Genomic DNA, 25,048 nt, shown 5'->3' with positions numbered 1-25,048 from the left:
GCGTTCATGGTTAACAGGTTCTCAGTGACTTGCACAGACACTTTAATAGGCTCTTCATTGCTTGTTTTGTATGTTTAATGTGAGTGTACTTTTTCTGTTTCTGTGGTAGGCAGTTTGCAATTGGATAAGCCTTTGAGGACGCAATCACTACTGTGGGCCAACGGCACTTCGGCGCAACATGTAAAGAACCCCATATGCCTTCTCAGTAGAGCCAAAGTGAGACAAGTGAGGAGAGACGGATCATCCTGTCAAGAGGATCCTGTTTGATGACCGCTTCGAAAATCTGGCAGGTTGGTGATTGAAGAATTTATTCATAAAGTCATTAAAGCTAGTATAGGTAATGTTTTTTAGAAGATGTTGTCAGTGCAGGTGAACTTTAACTTCTTTAAATGGTAACAGCTCAATTCAATCATAAATCAAATGCACTCAATGAGAAAAAATACAGCAACTGTCACTGTGCCCATTCAATCGATTATATTAAATGACTTTGTTAAACATTAATTGGCCGTTTTGAAATGCTTCTTCTTAGAAAATAGTGAAATTAAGGCATTCTGAAGTGCAACAGAACCGCAGTTCTTGGAGCATCCACCTGAGGCTCTGCAAAAGCCAAGGAATACACTTAAGAGCCTTAAAATCTTCAAATGGCCATAAATACAACATATCTAAACTAATTTAGGGCCTTGTTCAACAAGTACTTTTTGTCTCTATTCTTTTTTCTTCTCTATTATATTTAATTGGTAAAAGCCCTACAGAGGTTGTTGTTGTTTTTGTGGGGGTTTTTTTTTACCATGCATCTAATGTGATTATTTCAAATCTAAGAGTTGTGATTAATTTGCATAATTAGAGGTGTACTGAGTTAACTGAATGGTGGATGTTGTAGCTGTTTGCCAGTCTAAAGGCTCGCCTCAGTGCCTCTTTTTGTACATGCTTCAAGACTGATAGAAGTCAGGTGGAGAAGACATTACCAACACTGCTGCCCCCATCATTTGGCTACAAAATGCCTCTTCAGAAACCAATGGGTAAAGTCACTGAGACTCAGCCCTTTTTTTAATAAAGTGTAGCTGTTTTAATTTGCTGACATTAGGAAAAATATAACAACTCACCAAGCTTTGATCTTTTGAGTGTTATAACCTCGTGACTCATGTTTTATTTTGAAAGTTATGACCGGAAGTGGCCCTATTTAAACCAGCGTACTTGACAGCAGTTAGGTGAGACGCTGTTTGAGAGAGGAGCGCAAACTTAAGTGAAGTGAAGTGAGGGGGTTGAACCGAGGACGTGTGGTTTGCTGGCAAAGTGGCATCTGAGTGAGGAAGTCTTCTGCTTTTCTCTACACTTTGGACTTCATACAAGGACCGAATCTGTCTCTCTTAATCCGGATTCTATCCTGCTTATAACCATGAGGACAAACGTTTGGATATACCAAGCTTTGGTGTGTGTAGTGGTCACTATATTGGATACAGGTAAGACATACTGGAGGTTTGCTTCTAGATGATGAATATCAGGATGGCATATTTGTAAACTTTGTAGATATGTTTTTTATTTTATCTTTTCCTCTGGAAGAAAAAGTCAGAGTTTTTATACTGGGATTTTGAAATCCAGAACTTGTTTTAAATCTGTTTAAAAAATGTTTTTCTTTTCATTAAGTAAGATAAGTGTTTAATTGCACTTTGCTTTATGACGCAGATGGGCATTGAATGAACTTGATCACAAGCCTCATCTTGCAGGTTATGTTCAGTTGGCTGAAGTTTTTCTCAAAGAACTTCCTTCAGGCTATTTTTAAAATGAAAGTCTGTTAACAAAGGTGCAGAAATCAATTTTTGATTTTATTGAGTGTATCATTGGCTCTGATTAAACGTGAGCCAACAGAATATAACAATTAATGCATTGAAATTGTTTTGTGCTCTCATTTAGTTAAAAGCTGTAACTAGATTTTTAAAAAAAATTAAAAAATTGACACACCAGTTTGTGCTTTAACATCTGCTCAAAGGTGAGGACCAGAGCCAAAGCGCACACCTCATTTAGGTCATACTGATAGCAGTCCCTCTTGCATCTGTCGGACTGAGAGTGCATGGTCCCGGTTTACATCCGCCCCGCTGCCATGTCACAGAGTAAAGCACTGAATTCATAGTTACCACCTCCAGGGGTGCCGACCCTGACCTTTGACCTGCCCTGGAGTTGGGGAAAGTATAATGTGCTTGTGTCCCGGTAGAGAGATATAAACGGGAGTGCGTGTGTGTCTGTGTAAGGGGGACTAAGGGGTAAAAAGGATGAGGTTGGAGGCTAACATCTGGTTGAGCCCAACACCACACTTTGCGCTCTCTGGAGCAGATGTGATGTCTGCTTAACTCCCAGACAGAGGCAAACCTTTAACCTGCTACCTTCCTGTTTGTTTAATTCCACCTTCTCCAAAACGCTGCCTCAAAATGTATTAAAATGTAGTATTATTGCATTTCCACAAGGGAGAGAGTGACTAAAACACTTATCCAGCTGAAACTGAAGTTCTTTGCTCAAGGGCACCCAAGTGGGAGTTTCTGAGTAAGGTGAGAGTTTTGGTCATTCACCTTTCCTCTCTACATTTCTTGAAGCCAAATTGGGGTCTCGAACCTGTTTCTGTTAGCTATTCCTGAAGCTTCTCGGTGAATCTCATCTCTCTCAAACTCGCCCATTGAGCACATTTTATTATAATCTCCAACTTCAGCAAAATGCTCGGGATCTGGAGATAGCAGGAGTCGGACGTCGAGGAAAGGAAGCGACTTAAGTGAAATCTAATTGAGCAAGCTGGCCAGACATCAGGGCTAGAACAACACAGTGATGAGTGCCAGATGTGGTCCAACAGAGTTGAAACATTAATAACATGTTATCCCCGAAAAACCATTTTCAACCAAGAGGACCCTCTTCAAGCTGCACAGTTTACAATATCACAAGTACACACACAACGTCCTGTGTCGGATCTTGGCACAGGAGCATGTAGCTGTAACTCAGCAGCATGAAATTTCCATTTGTGATTTATGTAGCACTTGCCCCTAATTATAAACGGAAAACGATTGTAACTAAACACATATTGCGCCTTAAGATGTTTTTGTAGACCTCCAAACCAGCATATGCAGTATGGAGCTCCGTTCTCTGAAACGATGGGCTCTCAACTTTTTCCACAAGGTAAAAATGAATGATTTGTCTGGCAGAGGATTTGGACTTAAAGGATGGATTTGTCCTGCTGTTGAACCCACTCTGAACGCATATGCGTCAAATCACGTCTTTTCAGTGACACATCTTTTTTGACGTTCTGATTCCAAAGAACTGCCTCTCAACAAACCTCTGAATAGAAAAAGAATTTCTCCCAACTTTGACACCTGTACATTTTTTCCACATACAGTATGTTGTAGTAGTTTTTGTTGGATGCAATGAGCTGAGAAACTGCTCTAAAAGTATCATCTTTCGTTCCCCAAAAAAATATACATATGTCCCCCATGTTGCTTAGATTAAATGAATAAACTCACTGTCACTGCAGTGAAACAGCATGACGTGTCATCGGGAGACTTTTGTGACCTTTAAGCCTCATGGATGCGAGCTGTAGAGTTGGAAATAACATGTGTGCATTAAATGTAAGAACAAAGCATATAGCATTACAAATGCCTCTAAGTAATAAAATATGTTGACAAAAGCTGTTCTCTCTGAATGCAATGAAATATGAGAGATGCTTTCGTGAGCATGTAACCTCCAAGTGCATCAGCCTGTTGGACGGCCATCTTTCATCTTGGCTGTCGTCACAGCTCAGAATCCACTCTTCATTTGTCAAAGCAGTGGGCTATACTTTTATCCTCGACGTCGTCCATACTTGTTTCGTTGACACATCAGCTAGTGTGCTACAGATGTTCATCTAGCACAGCTGAAGCACAATCACAAAAAATGTCCTCAAATTTCACCATTTTGAGGCAATGGCCATGAGCGTCTGACAAGGGGCTCTAAATGGGAAACTCCATCCTTGTTACAGTGCATATCGCACAGTTTCAGGTGAATCTTTTAAATGTAGGAAATATTACCTGATGTATCCATTTCACCACTTCCCAATAGACCAGCAGCTAAAAAAGCAAAGCTCAGAGAAGATCTGAAGGAATATTGTGTTGTATTTTAAGATTCGACAATCTCAGATTCGACAATCTCAGATATCTAATTAGCTCCATTTTGACACCAGTTTCAACCACTTCCATGCTAACATGTTTGGAAAAACTTGATATTAAGGGATTGGCAAGCCAATAATTAGCTAGCGTAGCTGAAGTTTAATCCCCAAAAATCTCACATTTTACCATATATACAGTTCAGCCGTTTTCATATGATGTCGTACTCATGGCTGGAAGGACAAATTCTGCTTGAATGCCAAACGTGTTTCATTAACATGCTGGGAATCTGACATGTTGTGATCGTTCCATCACGGCCTGATTGACCAGCAGCTGAAAAAAAAACATCGAGCCAGATCAGTGAAAGGATTGGTCTGCTTTTGCAGGGGCTAAACTGATGTAAATGAGAGAGAAATATAGAGAAAGACGGAATGAAATCCAAAAAGAATGTCAAGGGTGATAATGCACACAAACAAAACTGATCAGTAGAAAGCATCACGGGTGTGCTTGCCTCATTTTAATGTATGTAAAATAGGAAAAATATTTTTTAAAAATCGGTGGATAATTTCCCCCTTCGTATGCAAATTAGCCACCTTTCCTCAAAGACCAAGACTAATTGTCATAGGCTGTTACAGTGGTGCTAGTTAACACTGTTGAGACCCCTGTATTCAATTGGCACAATCTTTTCTCTCTCCCTCAGCTAACTTAAATAAAACCAACAGGGCAGGATATTGCACTCAGAAGTATAGTTACTGTGACACAGTATTTATAAAAGACATCACATGCAAACCGTCCACTGATCAGAAAACAATTCCGCTTCTGCATGACTTTCATCTGCTAAGGTCTGTAAATATACTTTGATATTAATCACAAATAATATCATCAGGGCGTAAGTCATCCCAGGGCTGTCAGTGACTCCACACTTCATTTGTGCAGGAGGATGCAAAAAAAGTCTGCTCTGTGCACATCCTGAATATGAGTATGGTTTGTTCAGGGTTCAGGACTTGTCAAATGATGTTGGAGTATGATTCAGTATTTTTGAGCGATTAAGGGAAATGTTTTTAAAATATATTATTCACTGCTGACCACCCAGGGCAACATATGACAGTGAAATAACTTCATCTTTGCTCCACTTCAACCATGCCAAGACTCAGAAACCAGTTGTATGTCCCCTGCTGTTCTAATATTCAAACCACCAGGTGAAAACGCTGAGAAAACACACTAATGGTTTTGACAAGTTCTTTATCCTCAGCGTCTTGACAGCGGCGGTGAAATGTTTGGCCGTGTCTCCCAGCATTTGAGTAATGTTTGATGCTTTGTGTAAAGGTGGTGAAGAAATCCACGTTTGTGAGCTCTTATTATTTCTGCATTTGCCTCAACTTGACAGCTGACAGTTTAGATAGACTCAAGACATGAGAGAATCAGACGAACCGAACCAAGAATTCCGACAGAAGACCGATTACGCCCAACCACCTGTCAAAGTGTCACAACCTGTCACAAAGAAAACTCAAAACTGTCTCTTAGAACGCAAAAATCAACATCCAATGTCTAATAGACAATCATCATAGAACTGGCAAAGGATGCAGTCCCTGTAGAAATACTTACGCAGCGTTCACATCAGGTTGAGACTGGAAGAAACCAATGTTAAAGATCTGTAAGCTGTTTCATCACCCAGCAACTCAAGACAGTTATATGGTTGAAAGTTTGGTCTAGTTAAGGCTCAAAATTACTGAACATTAATAACGATAATTAGCACTATATTAATAAAATAAATGTGGTTAGAGTGCTATGTTACCATTTACCTGATATGATGTTTTCAATTTGTATTATTTAAGCACCAAGTCTGATAACTCAGACTTTTTAGGAAAATTCAGTCTGAGTTATCTGTCTTTTTTCATGCTGTGCCCTCATGTTCTTGCAGGGCTCTGCAGACGGAGTCACCAGTCATTACAGAAGTATGAAAAGACCGAGCATCACATGCTGGTTTGCATGGACTGTCCTCAGCAGACGATGGTGCGAAACAGCCGATCGCAGGAGCACTGCGCACGCAAGTGCAAGAAAGTCAAGAAAAACTTCAGCTGCAGGTGACTCAACATTTTGTCTTTCTCCGTTTCCCCCTCGAAAACCCTTCATTGCCGCGTTCCCTTTCACTCCTCCTCTTCTCCCGAGGAATATAAAGTATTTACATATTTTTGGTGTTTATCATGTTGTCATCGCTCAACTACTTCCCGTGTGTCTCCACAGGGCTTTCAACTTTCAGCGACACAACAGGAAATGCCACTTGCTTCCCTTCGACCGTTTCACCCATGGTGCACAGAAGCAGGCCAACGTCAATTTTACTTTGTATGAAAAAAAAGGTACATTGGACTATTTTTAGGCACTTGAAGCTGACCTTGCTCGGCCAGGTGTTTTCCGAATAAGAACGCTGAGGTTCAGCAGGGGATCAGCGAGAGCCCTCACCCCCTGCTGTTTAATCACCCCAGTGATGAGAGACGTGTGCATAAACACGGAGCGGTGGAGTGTACACAAAAAAACTAATTGTTTACAGACGAAACGCAACAACTTTTTCTCCACCGCAGGCTGTGGAATCTAGCACTTCACAATTTACAGAAACTCCCACCGGTGACATTTAATGAACTTCAGGGAGTTGTCTGTTTTGGGAATAACACACAAGGACATAAAAACAGGCACGCTGTAAAAACCACTTATTTGACCATACATGGGAAAATATATTCCAGGTTGTCAAGGCAGGGGGACACAAATCAACTTTTAATTGACCGAATGCTGTATAAATTAGCACACAGGGAGTAAACAGGGACAACTTGTATCAAAACGTACAAATGAATATTTTCAAATGCCTTGTATGCCTTTGGTTTTATTTAGATTATATAAGGGAGTGCATCCTCGGCACCAAGGACAACTACAGAGGCAGGAGGTCATGGACCAAGTCAAACATCACTTGCCAAGCGTGGTCAGATAACATCATTAATGAACACACGTAAGTCCTTCCTTTTATAACAAAGAGAAAAGAAGAAAAAAAAAGATTTTTGAGACAACAGTGCATTGCGTGCATGGCACAGGGAGTAAAAGGTGTTTTCATTCACTTCCTCTTATCTTCTGTAGATTTGAAGCAGCAGCCTTCAAACGCTACGTTTTTGTTCTAATCTTAAATCCGCACCACCTTCCTGGATACTCTTTGCTTTTTCTCTGGGTCTGATATTGAACAGGCCTCAGCAGCTGATTTATTGAGGTTCACATCATCCTGTTGCTCCTCGGGGGTTAAGGGATGGCGGAGGCAGGGAGGTGCGTTGAACGTTTAGCCAGAGTTAAGTCAGATTTCTTTCAACACATGCAGGGATGTCCTCTCCGTTGGGGTTGTGTTTTCACTGCACTGTAGGCCATCAGGTGTATCCCAAAGATTTTTTTTATTTTTTTGTTCCAGAGGCCCCACGCTAGGAAAGATCAGTGAATTTGTGATTATGGTTCTGTGCCAGGGTCTCATTAGTGGGGATCATTTGTCACAAGATATTTTAACTGTAGCATGGAGAGGGGGTGAGAGAAAGAGTTACAAAAGTTAGTGGAAATGCAGAGTGAAAAGATAGTCACAATGGAGGTAGAATCAAAACAAGCTGAGCTCAAATACATTCTGATAAAAGAATTATAGTGATCTACAGATCTCTTTACAGCGATGGTCTACATCCTCTTTTCTCCTCTTCTTTCCTTTCAAGAAGCAGCTTCACATTACGAACACTCTGTCATTGTTTGTTTGACACACAGTTCTAGTTTCCTTCCCACATGGCAAATGTAGCGTCCATCCACATCGCCCTGGCTTGTCAGCAACTTTTAACTTAAAAAGGGTCAGAGGGAGCTTTACTTAAGGGAGATTTAGTGCCACTGTGAGGTTACCTAACATGGGACTGTCCCGCTGTGTGAGAATTACCACCGCTATGAACCACGCACCGCTTGAGTCTCAGGTAACTATTATTTTCATGCTCGACCGATCACCGTGGGGCAGGGGTGATTTCTCAGGAGGTTCCCTTCCAGGAATGGGACTTCCACCTGTTGTCTATATTTAGTGTTTGGACCAATGGGGAACGAGCTGTGGACTGATGCCCAGCCAAGTGTGGAGAATGAAATGGAATGGAACATTTCTGTTCATATTAATAATAACGACTGAAAACATGTCAAGTCATTCATTGATATCTACGGGACCATCGTTCATGTTTTAACACACAAAGTCACTTCACACTCTGCTATAAAATAACAAGATTGATACCATTCTTGTGCCTGTGTGATAATATGAGGCTTCCCCAACAGCCAGCTGACTTAGCTTAGCAGAATGACAGAAAACAGGTAGAAAAGGCTAGCATGACTTGCATGTTGGTAGGCTGTTTTTTTTTTGTTCTGTTCTCCTTACCCTGGGAGGGAAACAGGCTGGCTGTTTCTTGTCTTTCACTCCTACATCATTCTTGGCAAACAAGTAAACAAGTGGACAGCAACGTTTAGAACAGTTGTTTTTTTTTTTTACTTCAGCATCCTGCTTCCAAAATGTATTGTCTTCAGACTCATTAATTCCCTGTGTGCTTGCTTTGATCTGTAAATAATTATATGTTTGGATGCATAGCATTTATGCATGATCATGTTTGTTCCCGCATGTTGCTTGACATTTTAAAGCAGTTAATTCAGCTCGATGTTTCAACTTTAGTTATAGACAAAATACAGCCAATCTGTTCTCTTGCCGGCCCAGAGAGTGAAGCATGTGTGCACAGTGTCTGCCTGCAGTCCCGATGGGAACAGACCTTGGCAAGGAGTTGAATAACTGGCCAACATCTGTTAGCGCAACATCATTATTGCTAACTTGCTCCCATGCGGCGGCCTTTTTACGGACTCTGACCAGATGCACCCCTTTTTTAAGTGAAAAACCTTGTAATTCAGTTTATAATTTCAGAATACTGTACGGTGATGGAAGGATTAAATGTTGAGCTTGTGAGTTACACAAAGCTGATGTAAAGTTTGCTACTTCACAGACTTTTTCATTGAAGGGGAACAAGTGTTTTTTTCTCTGTTTCGTCTAAGTGAAATGTTGGTGTTAGTCTTATTTTTCCAGAGGTAGGACTACGATCTGTAGCCGCCCCATTTGTTTGTTAATTTTGGTTTAGTTAGATGCCTGAGATTTTTTTTCTACTTTGGAGTGAATGATGTTGTGCATTAGTGAACAAGCCTTGGGTAAGCCCAAGTGCACAGAGGGGAGAGCAGAGCAGACTCCCCCAGGAAAAGAGTCATTGTCTGGGTTAGAGTTTTTAGACAAGCTGCGGAAGGGAGGGTGGGCTCTGGTTCTTTTTGCTTTTCCTTTTTTTTTATCTTTATATAATCATTAAACACTAAGCTCTTGGCTTTTTTCTCACTCCAGTATGCCAACCTTATCTTAGTTCAATGGGACCCTTCACTCGTTTCTTTCATCCTCAAATGCCCACCACTTTTTCTTCTGTTTTCTATCTCTGTCTCCTTGGGTGGGAGGGGGAATGTGGTCAGCATGGATCATAGGGTGCTGACATGTCAGCTTTTCATCATCCCTTCCTGACAGAAGATGAATTTCACACACTGTCCATTTAGTACGGGGCTCCCATGGCGCCCCCCCCATTGTTACATTCCATATGTTTGGACGAGTCCTTTTTCTTACATTCTTACACTCTACCATCTACAGAGAGGTATTTGGTTTAAACGTGTTTAAAGGCTGTCAGCAAAAGACCTGCTTGGGTTGCTCCAAGTGGCTCGCAGCATTGTTCTGTGCTGTTGGTGATTATTGTGCTGTGACAGAGTCTGGCTGTTTCACGCGAGGGAGCTGGAACATGGTAGGAATCAGTAAGGCGATCATGCGAGAGGTGCAAAGCTAGAGAGTAGAAGTGTATTAATGTCAAACTTTACATAAGGTTTCTTTGAAAAGTCATTCTGGGATTTAAACTGTTTCCTGGTCACATAACAGTTTCTCAGAATGAAGCTTACATCTGAATGTCAATGCCTTCTGAATTTATTTTCCTTGTTACTGAGAGCACTGGCAGGCAGGTACGGCACTGTATACACCACTGGAGCAGCCAAGTGTGCAAGTACTCCCTAGAATTTATTTATACAGCTTACAGTATCAGTTAACACTTTCAATAATGTGTGTCTACTCCCCTGTAGGTTTTATCCTGATAGGTACCCAACGCAAGACCTGAGGGAGAACTTCTGTCGGAATCCTAACAACGATCCTGGTGGTCCGTGGTGCTACACCACAGACCCAAACGTACGAGCTGAAGAGTGTGGCATACCACAATGCTCAGAAGGTGAGAGCCTACTAAACTAAACATACCGTAGCAATAAAATTTAGCTCCTATAAATCCCTGTGTGACTTTTTTAGAAAGGTTCAATTTTTTTAAAGTCCCATCTTAATCTGTGTTATGAAAAATCGTAAATCTGGTTTTACATCTATATGCAGACAACACACAACTCTACCTTTCTGTTCAGTTGACTTCAAACCATTCGTAACTGCTTGATGTTTATTAGCTGAATGACAGCGACTCATTGGTCAGTCTCTTTGCCCCTAAATGTAATAGCGTTTGACAATCATGACTGCCTTTTAGTTTTTTTTTAGTTTTTTTTTACGGTTTTCCAATTTAAAGCTATTTGCTAGACATATTAGTGTTTAATATTTGACTCTAAATTTATACTCATTTTGAAAGAAGGTACTCCAGTCCTGTTTTTATGAAAGCAAGAATGTCCCCGAAATAAACTGATGTGTCATTCACTGGTTTGGAGAAGGTTGTTTAATTGATTTTATCTTGTCTTAGATGAAAGACACTTTTTCTTTCTTTCCGTCTTGTATTGATTTAAAGCAATTTGCTACTTATATATTTACCTTATAATTATTATTATTCCTTACTTAAAGTTATGTTTGCATTCATTGCTTTTGTCTTCTTTGTTGACAGAAACCTGTATGACATGTAATGGGGAAGATTACCGGGGCAAAATGGATCATACAGAGAGTGGCAAAGAGTGCCAGAGATGGGACTCCACAAGAACTCACAAACACCACTTCCAGCCCAAAAAGTAAGCTGCAAAGCTTCTAATCACAAAGTATGCTTTCTCACAGACAAAGCTGAACACGCCCATGACAGATGCTTAAAGAAATGACGCTAATACTTAGGAGACTTAGACCTCACCAATTGCTATGACTTACAGCCCTCCCTTCTATTTTCTTTCCTCCCTGTATCCCCTCTGCCTTCTCTCTCAGGTATCGAGACAAAGATTTAAAGGACAACTACTGTCGTAATCCAGATAATCGCCTTCGCCCCTGGTGCTTCACCATGGATCCCAAAACTCCGTGGGAGTACTGTAACATCACTGTGTGTGGTAATGGTAAGGGTCTATTTGTTGATATGCTCCAATGCTGGGGTTGGGTTTTGTGGAGAATCTTCAACAAATCTTTTGATCCAGCCAATCCCAGTTTAGATAGATTAATGATTCGGTTGCTGTTTTTTTCTTTCATGTACTACCCCTACAAGCCTAAACATAATGCATCACACGGTTATGAATCCATGCAAAGTTTCGCAAGTGGATCTAGTCTTAAAGATCAGTTGCTTGGTTCTTGAAAAGGCTGTGGTTGGATGCTACCAGCTAGCTCGTGGTTTGAGGGCGCCATGGGCTTTGTTACATACAGGAATTGGGTGGTTTGGGGTTAGTTGGAGTTAGCTGAGTAAAAAAAGCCCCTTTTCTCCCCTGCAGAGTTTCATAAATCTTTTGTTTACCCTGCTGGGTGTTTCATGTGGTGCTCGGCTTCAAATCCCTCCACCTCAACAAGGAAGAATAAATAGGTTGTTTATAAAAGGGAGGGGGTCTGACGTGAGAGCCTAAAGTGTTTAACGGAGACCACTGACAGATGACAAGGGACGGTAAAAAGGAGTGTTACAATAGGAGCTACTATATAGCGATTCTGATAGCTATTTCAGTGGTATAAAGGAAATTGTTAAAGATACAAACAAGCAATGAATTAAAAAGAATAAAGAGAGGAGAAAACATCATGAACACAGATGCTGCCACTCAAAACAGGAAGGATGACTTTGTTTGATGAGTTGGGAAATAATGTGAATCATATGTTTTTGCCTTTTCAGTCACAAGATCTCAATCAAATTGAAAACCAATGTCAGGCCTTGAGGACTGACAACATTCCCGACAACTATCATCAAAACACCAAGTGAAGGGTTTTGTTTTTTCTCCTGAAAACAATGGTGTTCACCTCTTCATTACAGCTCCAGATTTACTGAGAAACTTCATATTGATGTTTCTTTATTATTTCACCAATCTGTTTCGAAGTTTTTTTTAAAGAAGTCGTAGATTCTCAAAGAATGAATCTACTGTTTAGAGTAGTGAGCTTTTTGCTCAGTTTTATTTTATTACAAAACTGCATAGCTTGACATAGCGGAGCACGTCACAGATTATTACCGTACACAGAGAGAGATTGCGCTCGTCTAATAATTAACTCAGAGAACCAAGGTTACGCTCGTGACCTAAAGTTAGACGTAAACAAAAATGTTATTCCACTGGAAATTCTACGTTTGTTTGTATCTTGGGGAACAAAAACTTAAAAAGCAGTTCAACATCTCGGGCTCGTGCTGTTTTTTACTTTTACTGACTAAACTGTTCTTGTTTTCAAGATGAAGCAAAGCTTTCCCTGTATTTAAAAAATCACCGTGACGGAGACATAGACAGACGATCTGTGTATTTGCGTTACATTAGAAGGCCAAAAGTTACTTAAACTACACAACACGAACTCTCGTATGTGTTTTTAACATATTTAAGAGATTTACAGAATTTTTTCACTTGAGTCATTTCACATTTGGTAGCGTCTGACAGAGTTGTAGTTTAGGTTGCTTTTGACCTTCTAATGAACCACAATAACATAAGACAAAAATAATAATGGGTGCCAAAGAATGATTACCCTAAAGATGAATTTGTTCTTTACTTTTCTTTCAAAGCACAATGAATTATTCCCACATTGGCAGCAACAAACACACAGATCATCTTTCTTTGTCAGACACATACACACATGTAATGACGAGAACATGTTATGATTTACAGCAAGGGCGGAGGATCTGCATTTGTCCAGATGTGTGCATCCCTCAATGCCTGCCCTCAGAAAGATAAAAACCACTGACCTGTACAACACAGTGCACACAGACACGGGCATGCATTACATCAAGCCAAAGAATCCCTCTTTTCTATCCGCCTTCTCATTTCTGCTTTAAAACATTCCCTTTCCTCCTCCATCTTCTCCCATATCATTTGTCAAAGGCTAAAGAAACAGAGACAGAAATCCGGAGGGGAGAAGTATTGCAATTCCTCCACTGCTGAAAAGCAGAATTCCTTCTCAAGATGTTTGGAATAGTTTTCCGGTGGATAAAGTTGCCCCAGCCAGATTGGGTTGGATTTGATATCTTTGGTTTAGCTTGAACAAACAAATTAACCAAAAAACAAGTCTAAATGTTGAAGCAAAGATGCATTCGTAAACAGCGTCAGATTTCACCTTTTTATTACAACCTGTAGCATTGTGTGGTGTCAGCAAGTTAAATCACTGCATGTTGTTGTTTGGTTGAGGGTGTCCCTACGTGCAGGAATGTGGGGCACCAGTGTTATGAATACACAGAAAGTTTCCTATCACATGTGAGACATGGAGGGGAGTGCTACTGTTTTTGATCGTCTGTCTCTAGGTTAAACATGACACATTCTTCTCGGGATTAATATAGCCCTCCTTCTCTCCCTCCCTTCTGCCAGCCTTTGATTCCAACATCTCAGTCTATTGACCAAACTTTATCTGTGATTTCAATGTCCTGATTATGCTCAGACACACAATATCTATGTTTTCTTTTCTCTTTGCAAGACTCTGACTCAAGTGAGGAGACATATGTCAACGTAACTACGTCCTGTGTCCAGGGAAAGGGCACCGATTACCGCGGCACAATGAATGTGACTCCTGAGGGTGTGACATGTCAGCGCTGGGACTCCCAGTTTCCCCATAACCACTCGTTTCTTCCCCAGAACTTCAAATGCAAGTGAGTCATCATTCCTCCGTGGCCCCGAACAGCTTGGATTCGATTCTATCTGCTGTGTCGGGGAGGGGATTTATTCTTGTTGTGCGTTTGACTGTTAAAGTGCCAAAAGGCAAGAGATGAAAGTAAAATCCTTCATCAGCACCATCATTTAAATTGTAGTATGTGTGTGTGTCACAGGGACCTCAGAGAGAACTATTGCCGCAACCCTGATGGTGCAGATTACCCATGGTGCTTCACTACAGATCCTAATCAGAGGAAAGCCAACTGTACCCATGTCCCCAGGTGTGATGCTGACTCCACACAAAAAATAGGTAAAATACTTTTTATTTTAAGATTAAAGAAAGAGTTTTGCATTTGGAGGAAATTATTTTCTTTCCTTTTGTTAGATGCAGTTAAAGTGCAGCCAAAATCTGCAGCTTGTAAATGTAGCCTAGCAGAAAACACCAAAAGGGTTAGGGATTAGCCTGAGATATAGATAAAAAATGTATGATTAACATTATATAAAACAAGATGAAAAAACAGTTAGCATACTGATATAATTTTTTTCTCTGACTTTTAACATGGAAGCACAAAAGTATTTCTCCCAAAAAAATAAACTTTAAGCTCACAAAGCACACATCTAATATTTTGTATATTACTACAACATTTCAATATTTTCTTTTATAATTTATTTGAAAAGCAGAACCACTTGTGCTCCTAAAGCCATGTCATGTTTGTGAAAAATGAATTGACATAGACACTTTCTATATTGCTCCCATCGGACTCAGCCGCTCGGCAGAGTGCTGCCCAATGAATTCTATGTCATGGAAGAACAAAACACCAGACTTTGTTTTGCTGTCATTTCCCATGCTTCTCTGCTTTTCATTTTCTGTAGGACCACACATGTCAAACTGCAGCCATACTGTTGGCTGCTATAGCCCCTGTTCAGAGTTTATTTCAGGATAGACATATCAGGCTTTTATTTTTCTATTACATTTGAGAACCACAAGTAAGACAGAAGCCCTTCACGCTAAATTGGTCCAAAGCAAAACAGACTTAATTATGTTATTTTTGCATCAATGAGAAAAACAGCCACTACCAAATCATTTACAGTTCTTTTAGTATACCCACTTACTGATTGCATTAAGGTATTTGAAAAACATCTTGACTTGATATTCCATACAACCCTGAGTCTATTTTACAAGGTAGTCTTTAATGCCTTCTTTCTGTTCTTCCTCAGACTGTTATGAAGACAATGGAGAGGCATACCGGGGCACTTTATCCATAACCCGATCAGGAATTCCATGTGCAGAATGGTCACACCACATAAACAGGTGAGAAAGTCAATTGTGTGATTACAATTATCATTTTGCCCTTTTTATTTCCACCCAGTCGGGCTTATGCTATGTTAAGAAACACAAAAGGTATTTCGAGCTTTGTCTGCCATCTTGGATTTCCACGACATCTCTTCTTACGTCACGCCCCCTTTAATCCAACTAAAAGAGAGAACATAATGCTTTGAGGGACGTACGTTTTATTGACAGCTCTAGTCTAGAACATTTCAGGAGTAAATGCGTGAAAAATTATAGAGAGTGAAGTTATTTTCAGCTCAGTTGATGTTTGTTGACAACCTCGTTTGCTCTCATTGCCATATAAAAACCTTTTTCAAATAAATGAAACTCAGAAGTGAAAACAAACAGTAAGAGAAAATCAGGGGTTCCTCAGGGGTCAATACCAGGCCCAATTATTATTCATCTAACTGACGAGAGGAAACCCTGGGGTGCACTCCAAGTGACCCAACCTGGCGGAAGGTTGGGCTGTTGCTCCATGCTTAAGTCAGGCTGTTAGAATAACTTAATTTACAGGAATTTTAAAAGCCAAAATGGCACAGACAGATGGACATCTTCCAGAGCTGACCCCTGACCCCAGGAAGTGCTTTCTGAGGAAAGTAGATCAAAGCCAATCAGCTCCCTTGCGTAGACTGCAGCCAGCGAGTCTACCCCAGCTCAGGATCAAGGGTCATCCCAGGAAAAACTGCTGAGAGCTACAGCTTGTTTAACATTCTCCTGGGAAGTGGAATTATCCTCACCCACTGACAAATTGTTGCCAATTGCTTAGCATTACTTTTCAGTGCGTCTGTCCAAACTTCTGCATAGTACTTTCTAGACTGATAATATGGATATCTGAGAAGATTACCTCTAACTGTCTCAAAGTGAATAGGAATGTTCCAAAAAGAAAACCTAGAGCAAAGTCGGATCTTTCCGTTGAGGATGTGCCTCCTGCTGGTCTGTGCCCTTCTAAATGCTTGGAGTGCATACTTTGATACTCCCATGAGCACTCTCCACAAAACTCTCTTTCCTTCTACGGGCTCTGTGGGGTAAATGCAGATGATTTTTTGCACTATAGGAAAGCCAGTGTTAGACTTTCCAGGCATACAGTGGTTCTCTACAGTGTTCATGTCCTGTATGTGCAAAGGAGTGTGTGTTTGCATGTGTTTGTGTATTTATGAGACAAGGCCCAGTGTTAATTCTTAAGCACTGTGGGCCAAATAACAAATGGAATATGAGAATCTGTATTTGTGTGTTTTACAGTGGGGATTCTCACTCTACAGAATCCCATGTAGGGTTGGAGAACAACTACTGCCGGAACCCAGACCGGGATAAACATGGCCCCTGGTGTTACACCAATCCAAATAATCGTTTGGTCTGGGACTACTGCAAGCTGAAGCACTGTGAGTGGATTATGTGACTTTATCTTGCCTCATCTTTGTCCATCACTGTTTACCTGTGTAACGTCATCCATAGCTGAACTTAGGCTAACCAAAGTAGAAAGTAAAAAAAAGAACCGCTCAAGTCTGTGTAGTATTTATTCTTTATGGAACCGCCCACCAGGCAGGCAGGAAAGGCTCTGCTCTTTAAACCAGTTTTATGAATTAGTTGTTAAACGAAGACATTTGTTGTTCAATTGGATGCATTCACCAACAAAGACGAGCCCTGGTTGTATTTCTACAGAATCCCTTCTGAGAAAAAAAAAACTCACAGAAAAGGAGGTGATTGTGAAGTAACACTATTAGATACTTTGCTGTCTTTGGAGGGGGGAAAAAAAGCAAAATGTCTTCCTTTAAACAGCTTGGCTGGTGGCTTATGTAATGTGTTAGCCATGCTTTATTTCAATGTTCAAACAGCAAACAGATGCAGATCTCCAGTGGACATCGTCTTTGGCTGGTTTCAATCTAACTGCATTTAAGAGCCGCTTTCAAATGGCTGCATAATCCTTTTCATCACATAAAACATGTCTTCCATGAAGTCGTTGAGGTCTACAGCAAATTTATTTGCTGCGGTCGCTAGCTGTTAGAGTCTACAACAAGGATTTCGATTAAGAGATAAGTCTTTATGAAGTGAGGAAGGGTTTCCTTTTTGATGAGGTTTATTACCTTACCGTTTCAAGGGTTTGAGTTCCTACATGCTGCTGTGCCTGTGGGGTATTATTTCACTGTTGTGCTTTTCTTTACTTCTATCAGGTGAATCAGCGACAGTGGCTCCTCAAGCAAACCAATGTGAGTATCGCTTTGACAATCAGGCTTTTACCTCTTATCTCTAATCTGGCTTCTTTTCCTTTTTGCTTTTACTGTTACTGAACACATCGTATTATATGATTGCCTGTTGAAGTTTACGGAAACTTTTTCCCATTTTAAATGTAAATATACATACCTGTACATTGAACATGTCCCGAATAAAAATATGTCCTTGTTCAGCTCTTACTAGGCCCAAGATATCATGCTTTGTGCATATAAACACCAGGATTGTTGGAGGACACCAAGTGAGAGGTACAGATGGCAGCTGGGTCGTAAGCATCCAAAGAGAGTAAGTGTCATTTTACAACATTTTTCAACCAAGTTCTGTAAATACTAATTTTATGCTTTTATACATACGTAAACTATGTTTTTATTGCAGACAATAGTTGTGATGTTGTCTTCTTAAATTTTCCTAGGAAGGTTCATTTGTGTGGCGGCTCGCTGATCAGAGAAAACTGGGTTTTAACAGACCAACAGTGCTTCACCTCCTGGTATGACGGCAACTTTTGATTGTTCTGATGCTTTTCCTTTTTGTGTCCGTCAGACAAACTTCCACCAAATGATTCTCTTATTTAAGCTTCCTTTTAGTCCGTCCCCTTGACATGTTTGTTGTCCACGTGCTTCCGTTTTTTTTTTTTAGTACTGTTTGAATTATGATGCAGGATGTATCCTGTTTGCTGACAGTTCCCTTCCCCTGCTTGACCTGAGATATGGAACAGAAAGGTTCGGCCTGCCGATCTGTTTAGCCTCTGCAGGTTTATCGAGTCAAAGCTAATCATGCACACACTATCTCTACATCTGGAGTTATGACTTGAAAGACAAAGGCCGTATCTCTTCATGTACTGTATATATTACATGTGGTGTGCATTAACAGCTTCAAGCTGTTATTTTTAGGTCTACTGGCCTTTCCACTGAAGACATGAAAAACATGTATCAAAGCCAATATTTTTCATCATTTTGGCCAGGCCCCTACGAGTGTTCTGCTGAATCCCTGTGAGCTGAACGTCTGCAAACCTCTCTTTGATACTCATCCTTCTCAGTTGGCTTTTTCGTAACAGATGGCATTGTCATGTACATGTGTCTACCATGTATTTACCAGGTTTCTCTTGACATGTATGTTAATTTGATGTTCTGGTCTTATTTATAGGAGAGACATACTACAGCATAATCAGGCGTCTTGCCCTGACTTTGCCCCACTGTAGCTCTGTCTTCTTTCTTATCTCGTAAGAGGGGATGTGGGGTAGCTAACCGAGCGGGCATGAGCTCTCTCACACTCACTGCACACTCTTCTTTTTGTTTTCTCTTTCTTGTCGTTGGGATTGGGGGTTTCTTTACTTGTCGTTTGATTGGACATATGTGTTTATTTCCAATATTTGGTGGTGATCGTTACAGAATGTAGAACCTCTAGCATCTGTGAGAAAACCCTTCCTGTCCCCGAAATTCCCACTTGTAACTGAGGCTTTCTTTTAAACTGTTCAGGAGTCACGTTGATGTGAAGATAACCCTACATTATCACTTATCATCATGGCCACTTTAGGATTAAAACTCATATGTTGGTGTTTGTTATCATCAGTGTTCCAGATCTCACAGATTACAGTGTGCAGGTTGGTCTGCGCCACCTTAATGATTCTTCAAATCACCCGAGGCTACGGATCTCTCGCTTGATCTGTGGCCCTGAAGGATCCAACCTGGTTATGCTGAAACTAGCAGAGTAAGTCCACAGAGACTCAGTCGGCTTCCAGTGACTATATATGACTATTTCATATTTTGTATTGTGATACCCATTATAACTGTCATCAGAATGCATAGCAACCAAGCAAATTTGAAATATTTCTGCAATTTTCAGTTTGTAACCCAATCCTGCTTATTTGCATTGTTTGTGTTCATCTCGTATGTTTATCTTGATGGTCATTTTTGACTGTTTGTTGCAGTCCTGCCCCTGTGTCTGAAGGTGCCTCTACTATTCACCTCCCAGTCAAAGAGTGTCACATCCCCGAAGGCACCAACTGCACCATGTATGGATGGGGGGAAACCAAAAGTACTGCCTTTTTTCACCCACATGCCATGTCACCTTTTATCAAAACTATTATTCCCACCAAACAATGTCTGTAATGTTGTATATTCCTTTTATTTTTAGATTCTGGACATGACGAGGTCCTAAACTCTGTGACCATGCCTATGGTCGATAATGACATGTGCTCACAAATCAAAGGGCATGCTGGGGAGAGCAGAATATGTGCCGGTGGCAGGAGGGGAGAAGGCATTTGTGATGTAAGGAACTTTAAGGATCTTTAAAACATATCAGTAGTTTAGACAATTTGTCCTTGATTTAGTTTGGACATTTGGAAAGCAGCATGCTGTCTCTCTGATTTTTGATTCTACTTTACTCTGGCAGAAAGACAACGGCGGTCCTTTAGTTTGCCAGGAACATGAGCGCAAAGTCATCGTCGGCGTGAGCATCCAAAGAGCAAAATGCGCCTCATCGCAGCCGGCACTTTTCGTTAACGTTGCCTTCTACTCTGAGTGGATCTACAAAGTGTTCAGACTTTACCCTAATTTTTAAGAGGAACTGATGCATGACCTCAGCACAAACTACAACAAGGAACCGGCGGCAAATCTCTAGAGTATTCCAACATGGACCACAGGGAAATCACCTCGTGTGAAATTCTGTCTGATTTTCCGAGAGGAGAGAGATTAGAGATCGAAGACTGGATCAATTTAATGGAATAACATCTAATTTTTTACTTTGCAAATGAAGACATTTGCGCTGTGAGCCCTTATCATTTATTAAACTAAAGTCCTTGGCACATGCATACTAATAGGATTTTGACATGTTCAGAATTTCTGAAGCCACTCAGACAAGGACAATTAATGAGAAGGACTCTTGTGACTCAGTATTATCTCCTGGAATATACTTGAATATGGACAGAACTCAGTTCTCTGGGGCTTGCCACATGGGGAACCCTTTTTGTGACTGGGATTTTTCTTTTCTATGCATTGAGCTGGACTGCAAATCATCCGTTTTACCCCCAAAGCAAAGACACTTATACATGTTTGGGATATCCTACAAATATTGGACCCAAAATGTTAAATAGTGTTGTACTGCTAAGGAATCAAACCGCCATAATTTTGCAAAGATAAGCGTGAAAATGTCATTTTAAAGTCACCTGTGGCTAGCACAGACACATTGATAAAATTAGCAATTTAGCTTAAAACCTACAATTGCAGCAAAAGTTAAAATATGTCTTCCAAATGTTTAGCAGTAAAATGTATAAATTGCCTTATTGCTGTTTCGAAATCTAACTGCAATTCTGTGTCGTGATAGTTGTGTGCAGTAGCTGGACTTCCTTTTCCCCAGTTAGCTGTAACTGTTAGTATCCCAGTGAGAGGGTCTAAGTAGGACTGAGCGGACTGCTCCACATCTTATGCTAATATTTGTAGCATGAGAGAGAGAAGAGTCATGCCAAATATAACATGGCTATTTGGTCTCCAGTTTGGAGGGAACTTTGGCCCCTGATGGGCTGTGTGTGGTCAGTAGGAGATTATACTTTACTTTTGTTTCATGGAAAGTGACTCCTTATGTACACAACTGCAGGTTTGTAGAGTGCGTTTCTGCAGAGTTGTAAAGTATTATGGGTCTTATAGATCTGGATTATTGTTAGTTGTCTCATGTCGGATTGGTTTTCTTTGTGCCTATATTTTCTTAAATATTTAAAGAGACTGTCAGAAGTAGTTAGATATATTTATTTTTTTCAATGAGCACAAGACATCATTCCAAAGAATCCAGATTCTGATTTTAATAGAGTTTTTTGTCTTTGTTCTGAGGGCAGTAAAGTGCTCTGAATGTTTGACTCACAGGTAAAAGCTGACACAAACATTATATACAATGAAAGCTAACAACAGCTCTACATTAAGTAGTAGTCTTGTTGCTGAGTAATTATATTTATACGGGGAGCTGATCGTTTGTAAGCTGTGCATTCTAAACAATGGTACACACACCGCAAAGCAAAAAATCCAAAAATATTCCAACACCCTCAGCAATAAAAGTACAAAAATCATTCATGCAAAAGTAATGTACCAATCGGATTTAAATTCAATTAAAAAACGCAACATAAGTTAAATTAAAGCTCTTGTGAGGAACTTTTGCATTGTTTTTGGCGCCCCCTGTCAATAAAGTGGTATGGCATATCTGATGAGCTTGTAGTGTTCAAGAGAAGGACTAAGTAGTTTTTCTGACAAGATATCTCATCCTGCTTTTTTACAACAGTGAAAAATATCTCTCAGTGTGACTCTTTGCCGCAGCAAATGCGGGAAAAAAAGGAAAGTGTCCCATTGATCTCTTCAGCAGTAAGGAAGGTTGGAAAACAGGATCGCAAGGAATAAAAGGGAGAAATCCTGCCTGCATATTATCCCATATGCTCTTTTGTAAAGCGTCTCGAGATAACACTTGTTGTGCATTGGCGCAATACAAATAAGGATTGATTGACTGATTCATCCGACACCTACCCTTTGTTAACAGTCTCGGAAAATGGACTTTATAGAAAAAAAATTAAACTTGTTTAAGGATCTCTTCTCTGTAGGTCATAAAGAGACTTTGGTATGAATTTAAGTCAGTTTTTTAATAACCAGTTATGAACTCCTCACAGTAGCTTTAAGTGACGTTTGGGTAAATAAGACTCTTAAAAGGAAAATACAATGCAGGAAATAGAAAAGTAATACAGTATCACTTGGGATACTTGTGCTATTTTTTTAGAAGTAATTTATCTCGTCAGCCAGTGAGTTAAACAAGAGAAGGGTTACGTTTTCTTTAAATTTCCTTTAATTTATGTGTATAGAACAAGACAGGGGATGCTGTTAATCCCACTCTAACCACCCTAATGATGTCAAAAGGCCTTGTCATTTACAAAATGTATGAAGCATTAAGCAGGGTATTGTCCTTTTTTGTGTCGCTCCTTTCTGAGTGTTAAACCATGCATCCTACTCGTAGCTCTAGGATGACTGTTCTAAATATCACATGTAAATAGTACAACACAATAGAAGCTGAGGGTGGCCGTGCTTACGTTTTTGAATGTGTTAATTTCAAGATCGTAAGGGAAATATTTTGTGATCTTGAGATTATAAAGTTTGTTTTCTGGTGATAAAAGGTTGATTCTTAAGATATCTTTACCTATCATTAAAAAAAAAACTAATTTTGGGGGGAACATGAAAGTTAACGTTTGGTTAATCTTGTTGGCTCAATAGTTTTCATGTTAAAGATCAATGTCAAAACTTTTAAAACTGAACATGAAGTCTGAACTGTTGAACACTAATTGGCAATCCTTCTTCAGATATATTTAACGATTAATTCACTCCTGATCTTAAAAAACATTATATTTGACATTCTTAATATTTTTATAGCAAAAACAAATTAAAAAATGTTCATTCACGCTCATTTCTTACAGTCTCTCCCTTACCGAACCTTGCTAGTGAAACAGGACATTAGGGGCGAGTGAAGTGCAGGAGGGGACGGGGGAGCTGAAGGATGAAGGAGGTGGATCTAAACAGAACGTTTGTTTTGGTCTGAAATTTTGCTCTGAAAGTGGCATATTAAACTATTGTAAACTAGGTTTATCTTGGCTTCCATACAGTCTTATCAAAAAAACATTTGGATGTGAATGTCATTTTCCCTTTGATTCAAAGTGTAACTACAACACACAATTCATAACTGTGGCTTTAACTGAACTCTGACTACAATTCAACCCAAGTGTAGGAAGTTGCAATTGAACCAAAGAAAAAGCTTCATAAAACCAGTTTACATAATCAAATAAGTGAAACCAAATATCACCTAAACACGTGCATTGTAAATGTATCAGTTTCCTTGTCGGCTGTTTTAATTGTTATTTAATTTTACTTAGATGTAAATATGCTTTCTGTAAATGACCATCTGTAATTTTTGTAAATATCATACTGAACTATTTTTACCTTATATGTTTGTATACTATTAACTTTAATTATAACAGCTGCTATTTTGTTTTCTAGTGTGTTGTTTTATATCTATGACCTGTTCTGAATTCAGCAGCCTTTGTATCATTTCCATTTTAATAAACAACTTGAAATTACATTTAGCTTCATCCCGTGCCTCTGCTCCTTTCTTCTAGCTTTGCGTCCGCACACTTAGAATTAGTTTATGCTGTTTTTGACAGTTTACTCCTGTTATCAGTCAGAGCAGCAGATTCTAATGTGTGATAAATAGCCCTAAGTGGCTTAAAGAACAAGAGCCATCTATCCAGCCACTGAGGGAGAAAAATAATAGCATGTCTTTGGAAACATTTGCTGATAAATGTGGACACCCTAAGCTTCACTCAGATACTATTGAGCTTTCCAGCAGCTCCAAAAGTTTGGGTTGCTCAATATGAGATTAGATATGCGTAACGCTCCAAATGTATGATTGATCTTTCTGTCAAAATATTATAAGGAAAAAAGAGAGAGTCTTTGGAAACCAGTAGCTACGTCAATGCAGTTGGTGCTCGTGAAGTACAGGACTTTTCAGCAAAATGCCACCCAAGGTATGAGAAGTATTGTACTTCTTATGCAGAAAATATGAGATTTTAATGATATTCTTGTATAAAATGTGATTAAACAGGTTGAAGTAGAATTCTCCTTTTGTATCAGAACAAGTTTATGTTTTTGGGGGGGGCATTTTACCTTTATTGGAGGACATCTGCTGCAAAGGGCTTGGGTCGGATTCTAATACATGGTGAGCGTGACACAACTGCCGGGCCAGCGCCACTCCATGTATTGTTTGAATGTTTATTTTTTATTTAGAGTTTAAAATTTTACCTGTATTTTCTATCCTTGCTTTCTTTCTATCCAGCTCCTGAGTAACTATGTCAATCTCTTTCATGTAAAAAAAAAACTAAACACTTGTATCCTTGTATCCATTTGTGTGCTTTCAATGTATTTTGTGAGACCCAGGATGATTAATGTCCTCAAGAAAGATCTGACATATCTGCAATCTCTTAATTCCTAATCTTTGCCTGTGTAGGAAATACATCATTTCACATTTTAGTTGTGAAACCTTTGGGAGGCTAATAAGGGCCCCTAAGACATTTCGTACAGGGTCACCATGTTATGAAAATAGGGAAACATTGGTGTTATCTATAACAATTGATGTTTTTTCTAAAGCTGGTTTTTTAGATGTAAAATGTTAATTTTGAATAAATAACTGTTAAGGTTTTGTAAAAATGATTATATTTACCTTTAAAATGTGTAAGATGAGCGGTAAAGAGTAGTTAAAAGTACAAGTGCCTCAAAAA

At 39.7% G+C, this 25,048-nt stretch overlaps 1 protein-coding gene across 1 annotated transcript; it reads left to right on the top strand.

The window, feature by feature from the left end:
• Positions 1-1,214: 1,214 nt before the first annotated feature.
• On the top strand, positions 1,215-23,094 carry hgfa (hepatocyte growth factor a). The gene is made up of 18 exons (XM_079334698.1): positions 1,215-1,460; positions 6,037-6,199; positions 6,360-6,472; positions 6,999-7,113; positions 10,296-10,438; positions 11,081-11,201; positions 11,386-11,510; positions 14,029-14,200; positions 14,378-14,511; positions 15,420-15,513; positions 16,771-16,910; positions 17,700-17,735; positions 17,934-18,042; positions 18,170-18,244; positions 19,327-19,464; positions 19,685-19,791; positions 19,891-20,024; positions 20,149-23,094. The coding sequence occupies exons 1-18, from the start codon at positions 1,397-1,399 to the stop codon at positions 20,314-20,316; spliced, it is 2,151 nt and encodes a 716-aa protein (XP_079190824.1). The 5' UTR covers positions 1,215-1,396; the 3' UTR covers positions 20,317-23,094.
• Positions 23,095-25,048: the final 1,954 nt, after the last annotated feature.

Source organism: Symphodus melops (genome assembly GCF_947650265.1).
Source record: "Symphodus melops genome assembly, chromosome: 22".
NCBI classification, from domain to species: Eukaryota; Metazoa; Chordata; class Actinopteri; order Labriformes; family Labridae; genus Symphodus; species Symphodus melops.
Note: the sequence above shows the minus strand (reverse complement) of the source record. Positions and strands in the feature narration are given on the sequence as shown.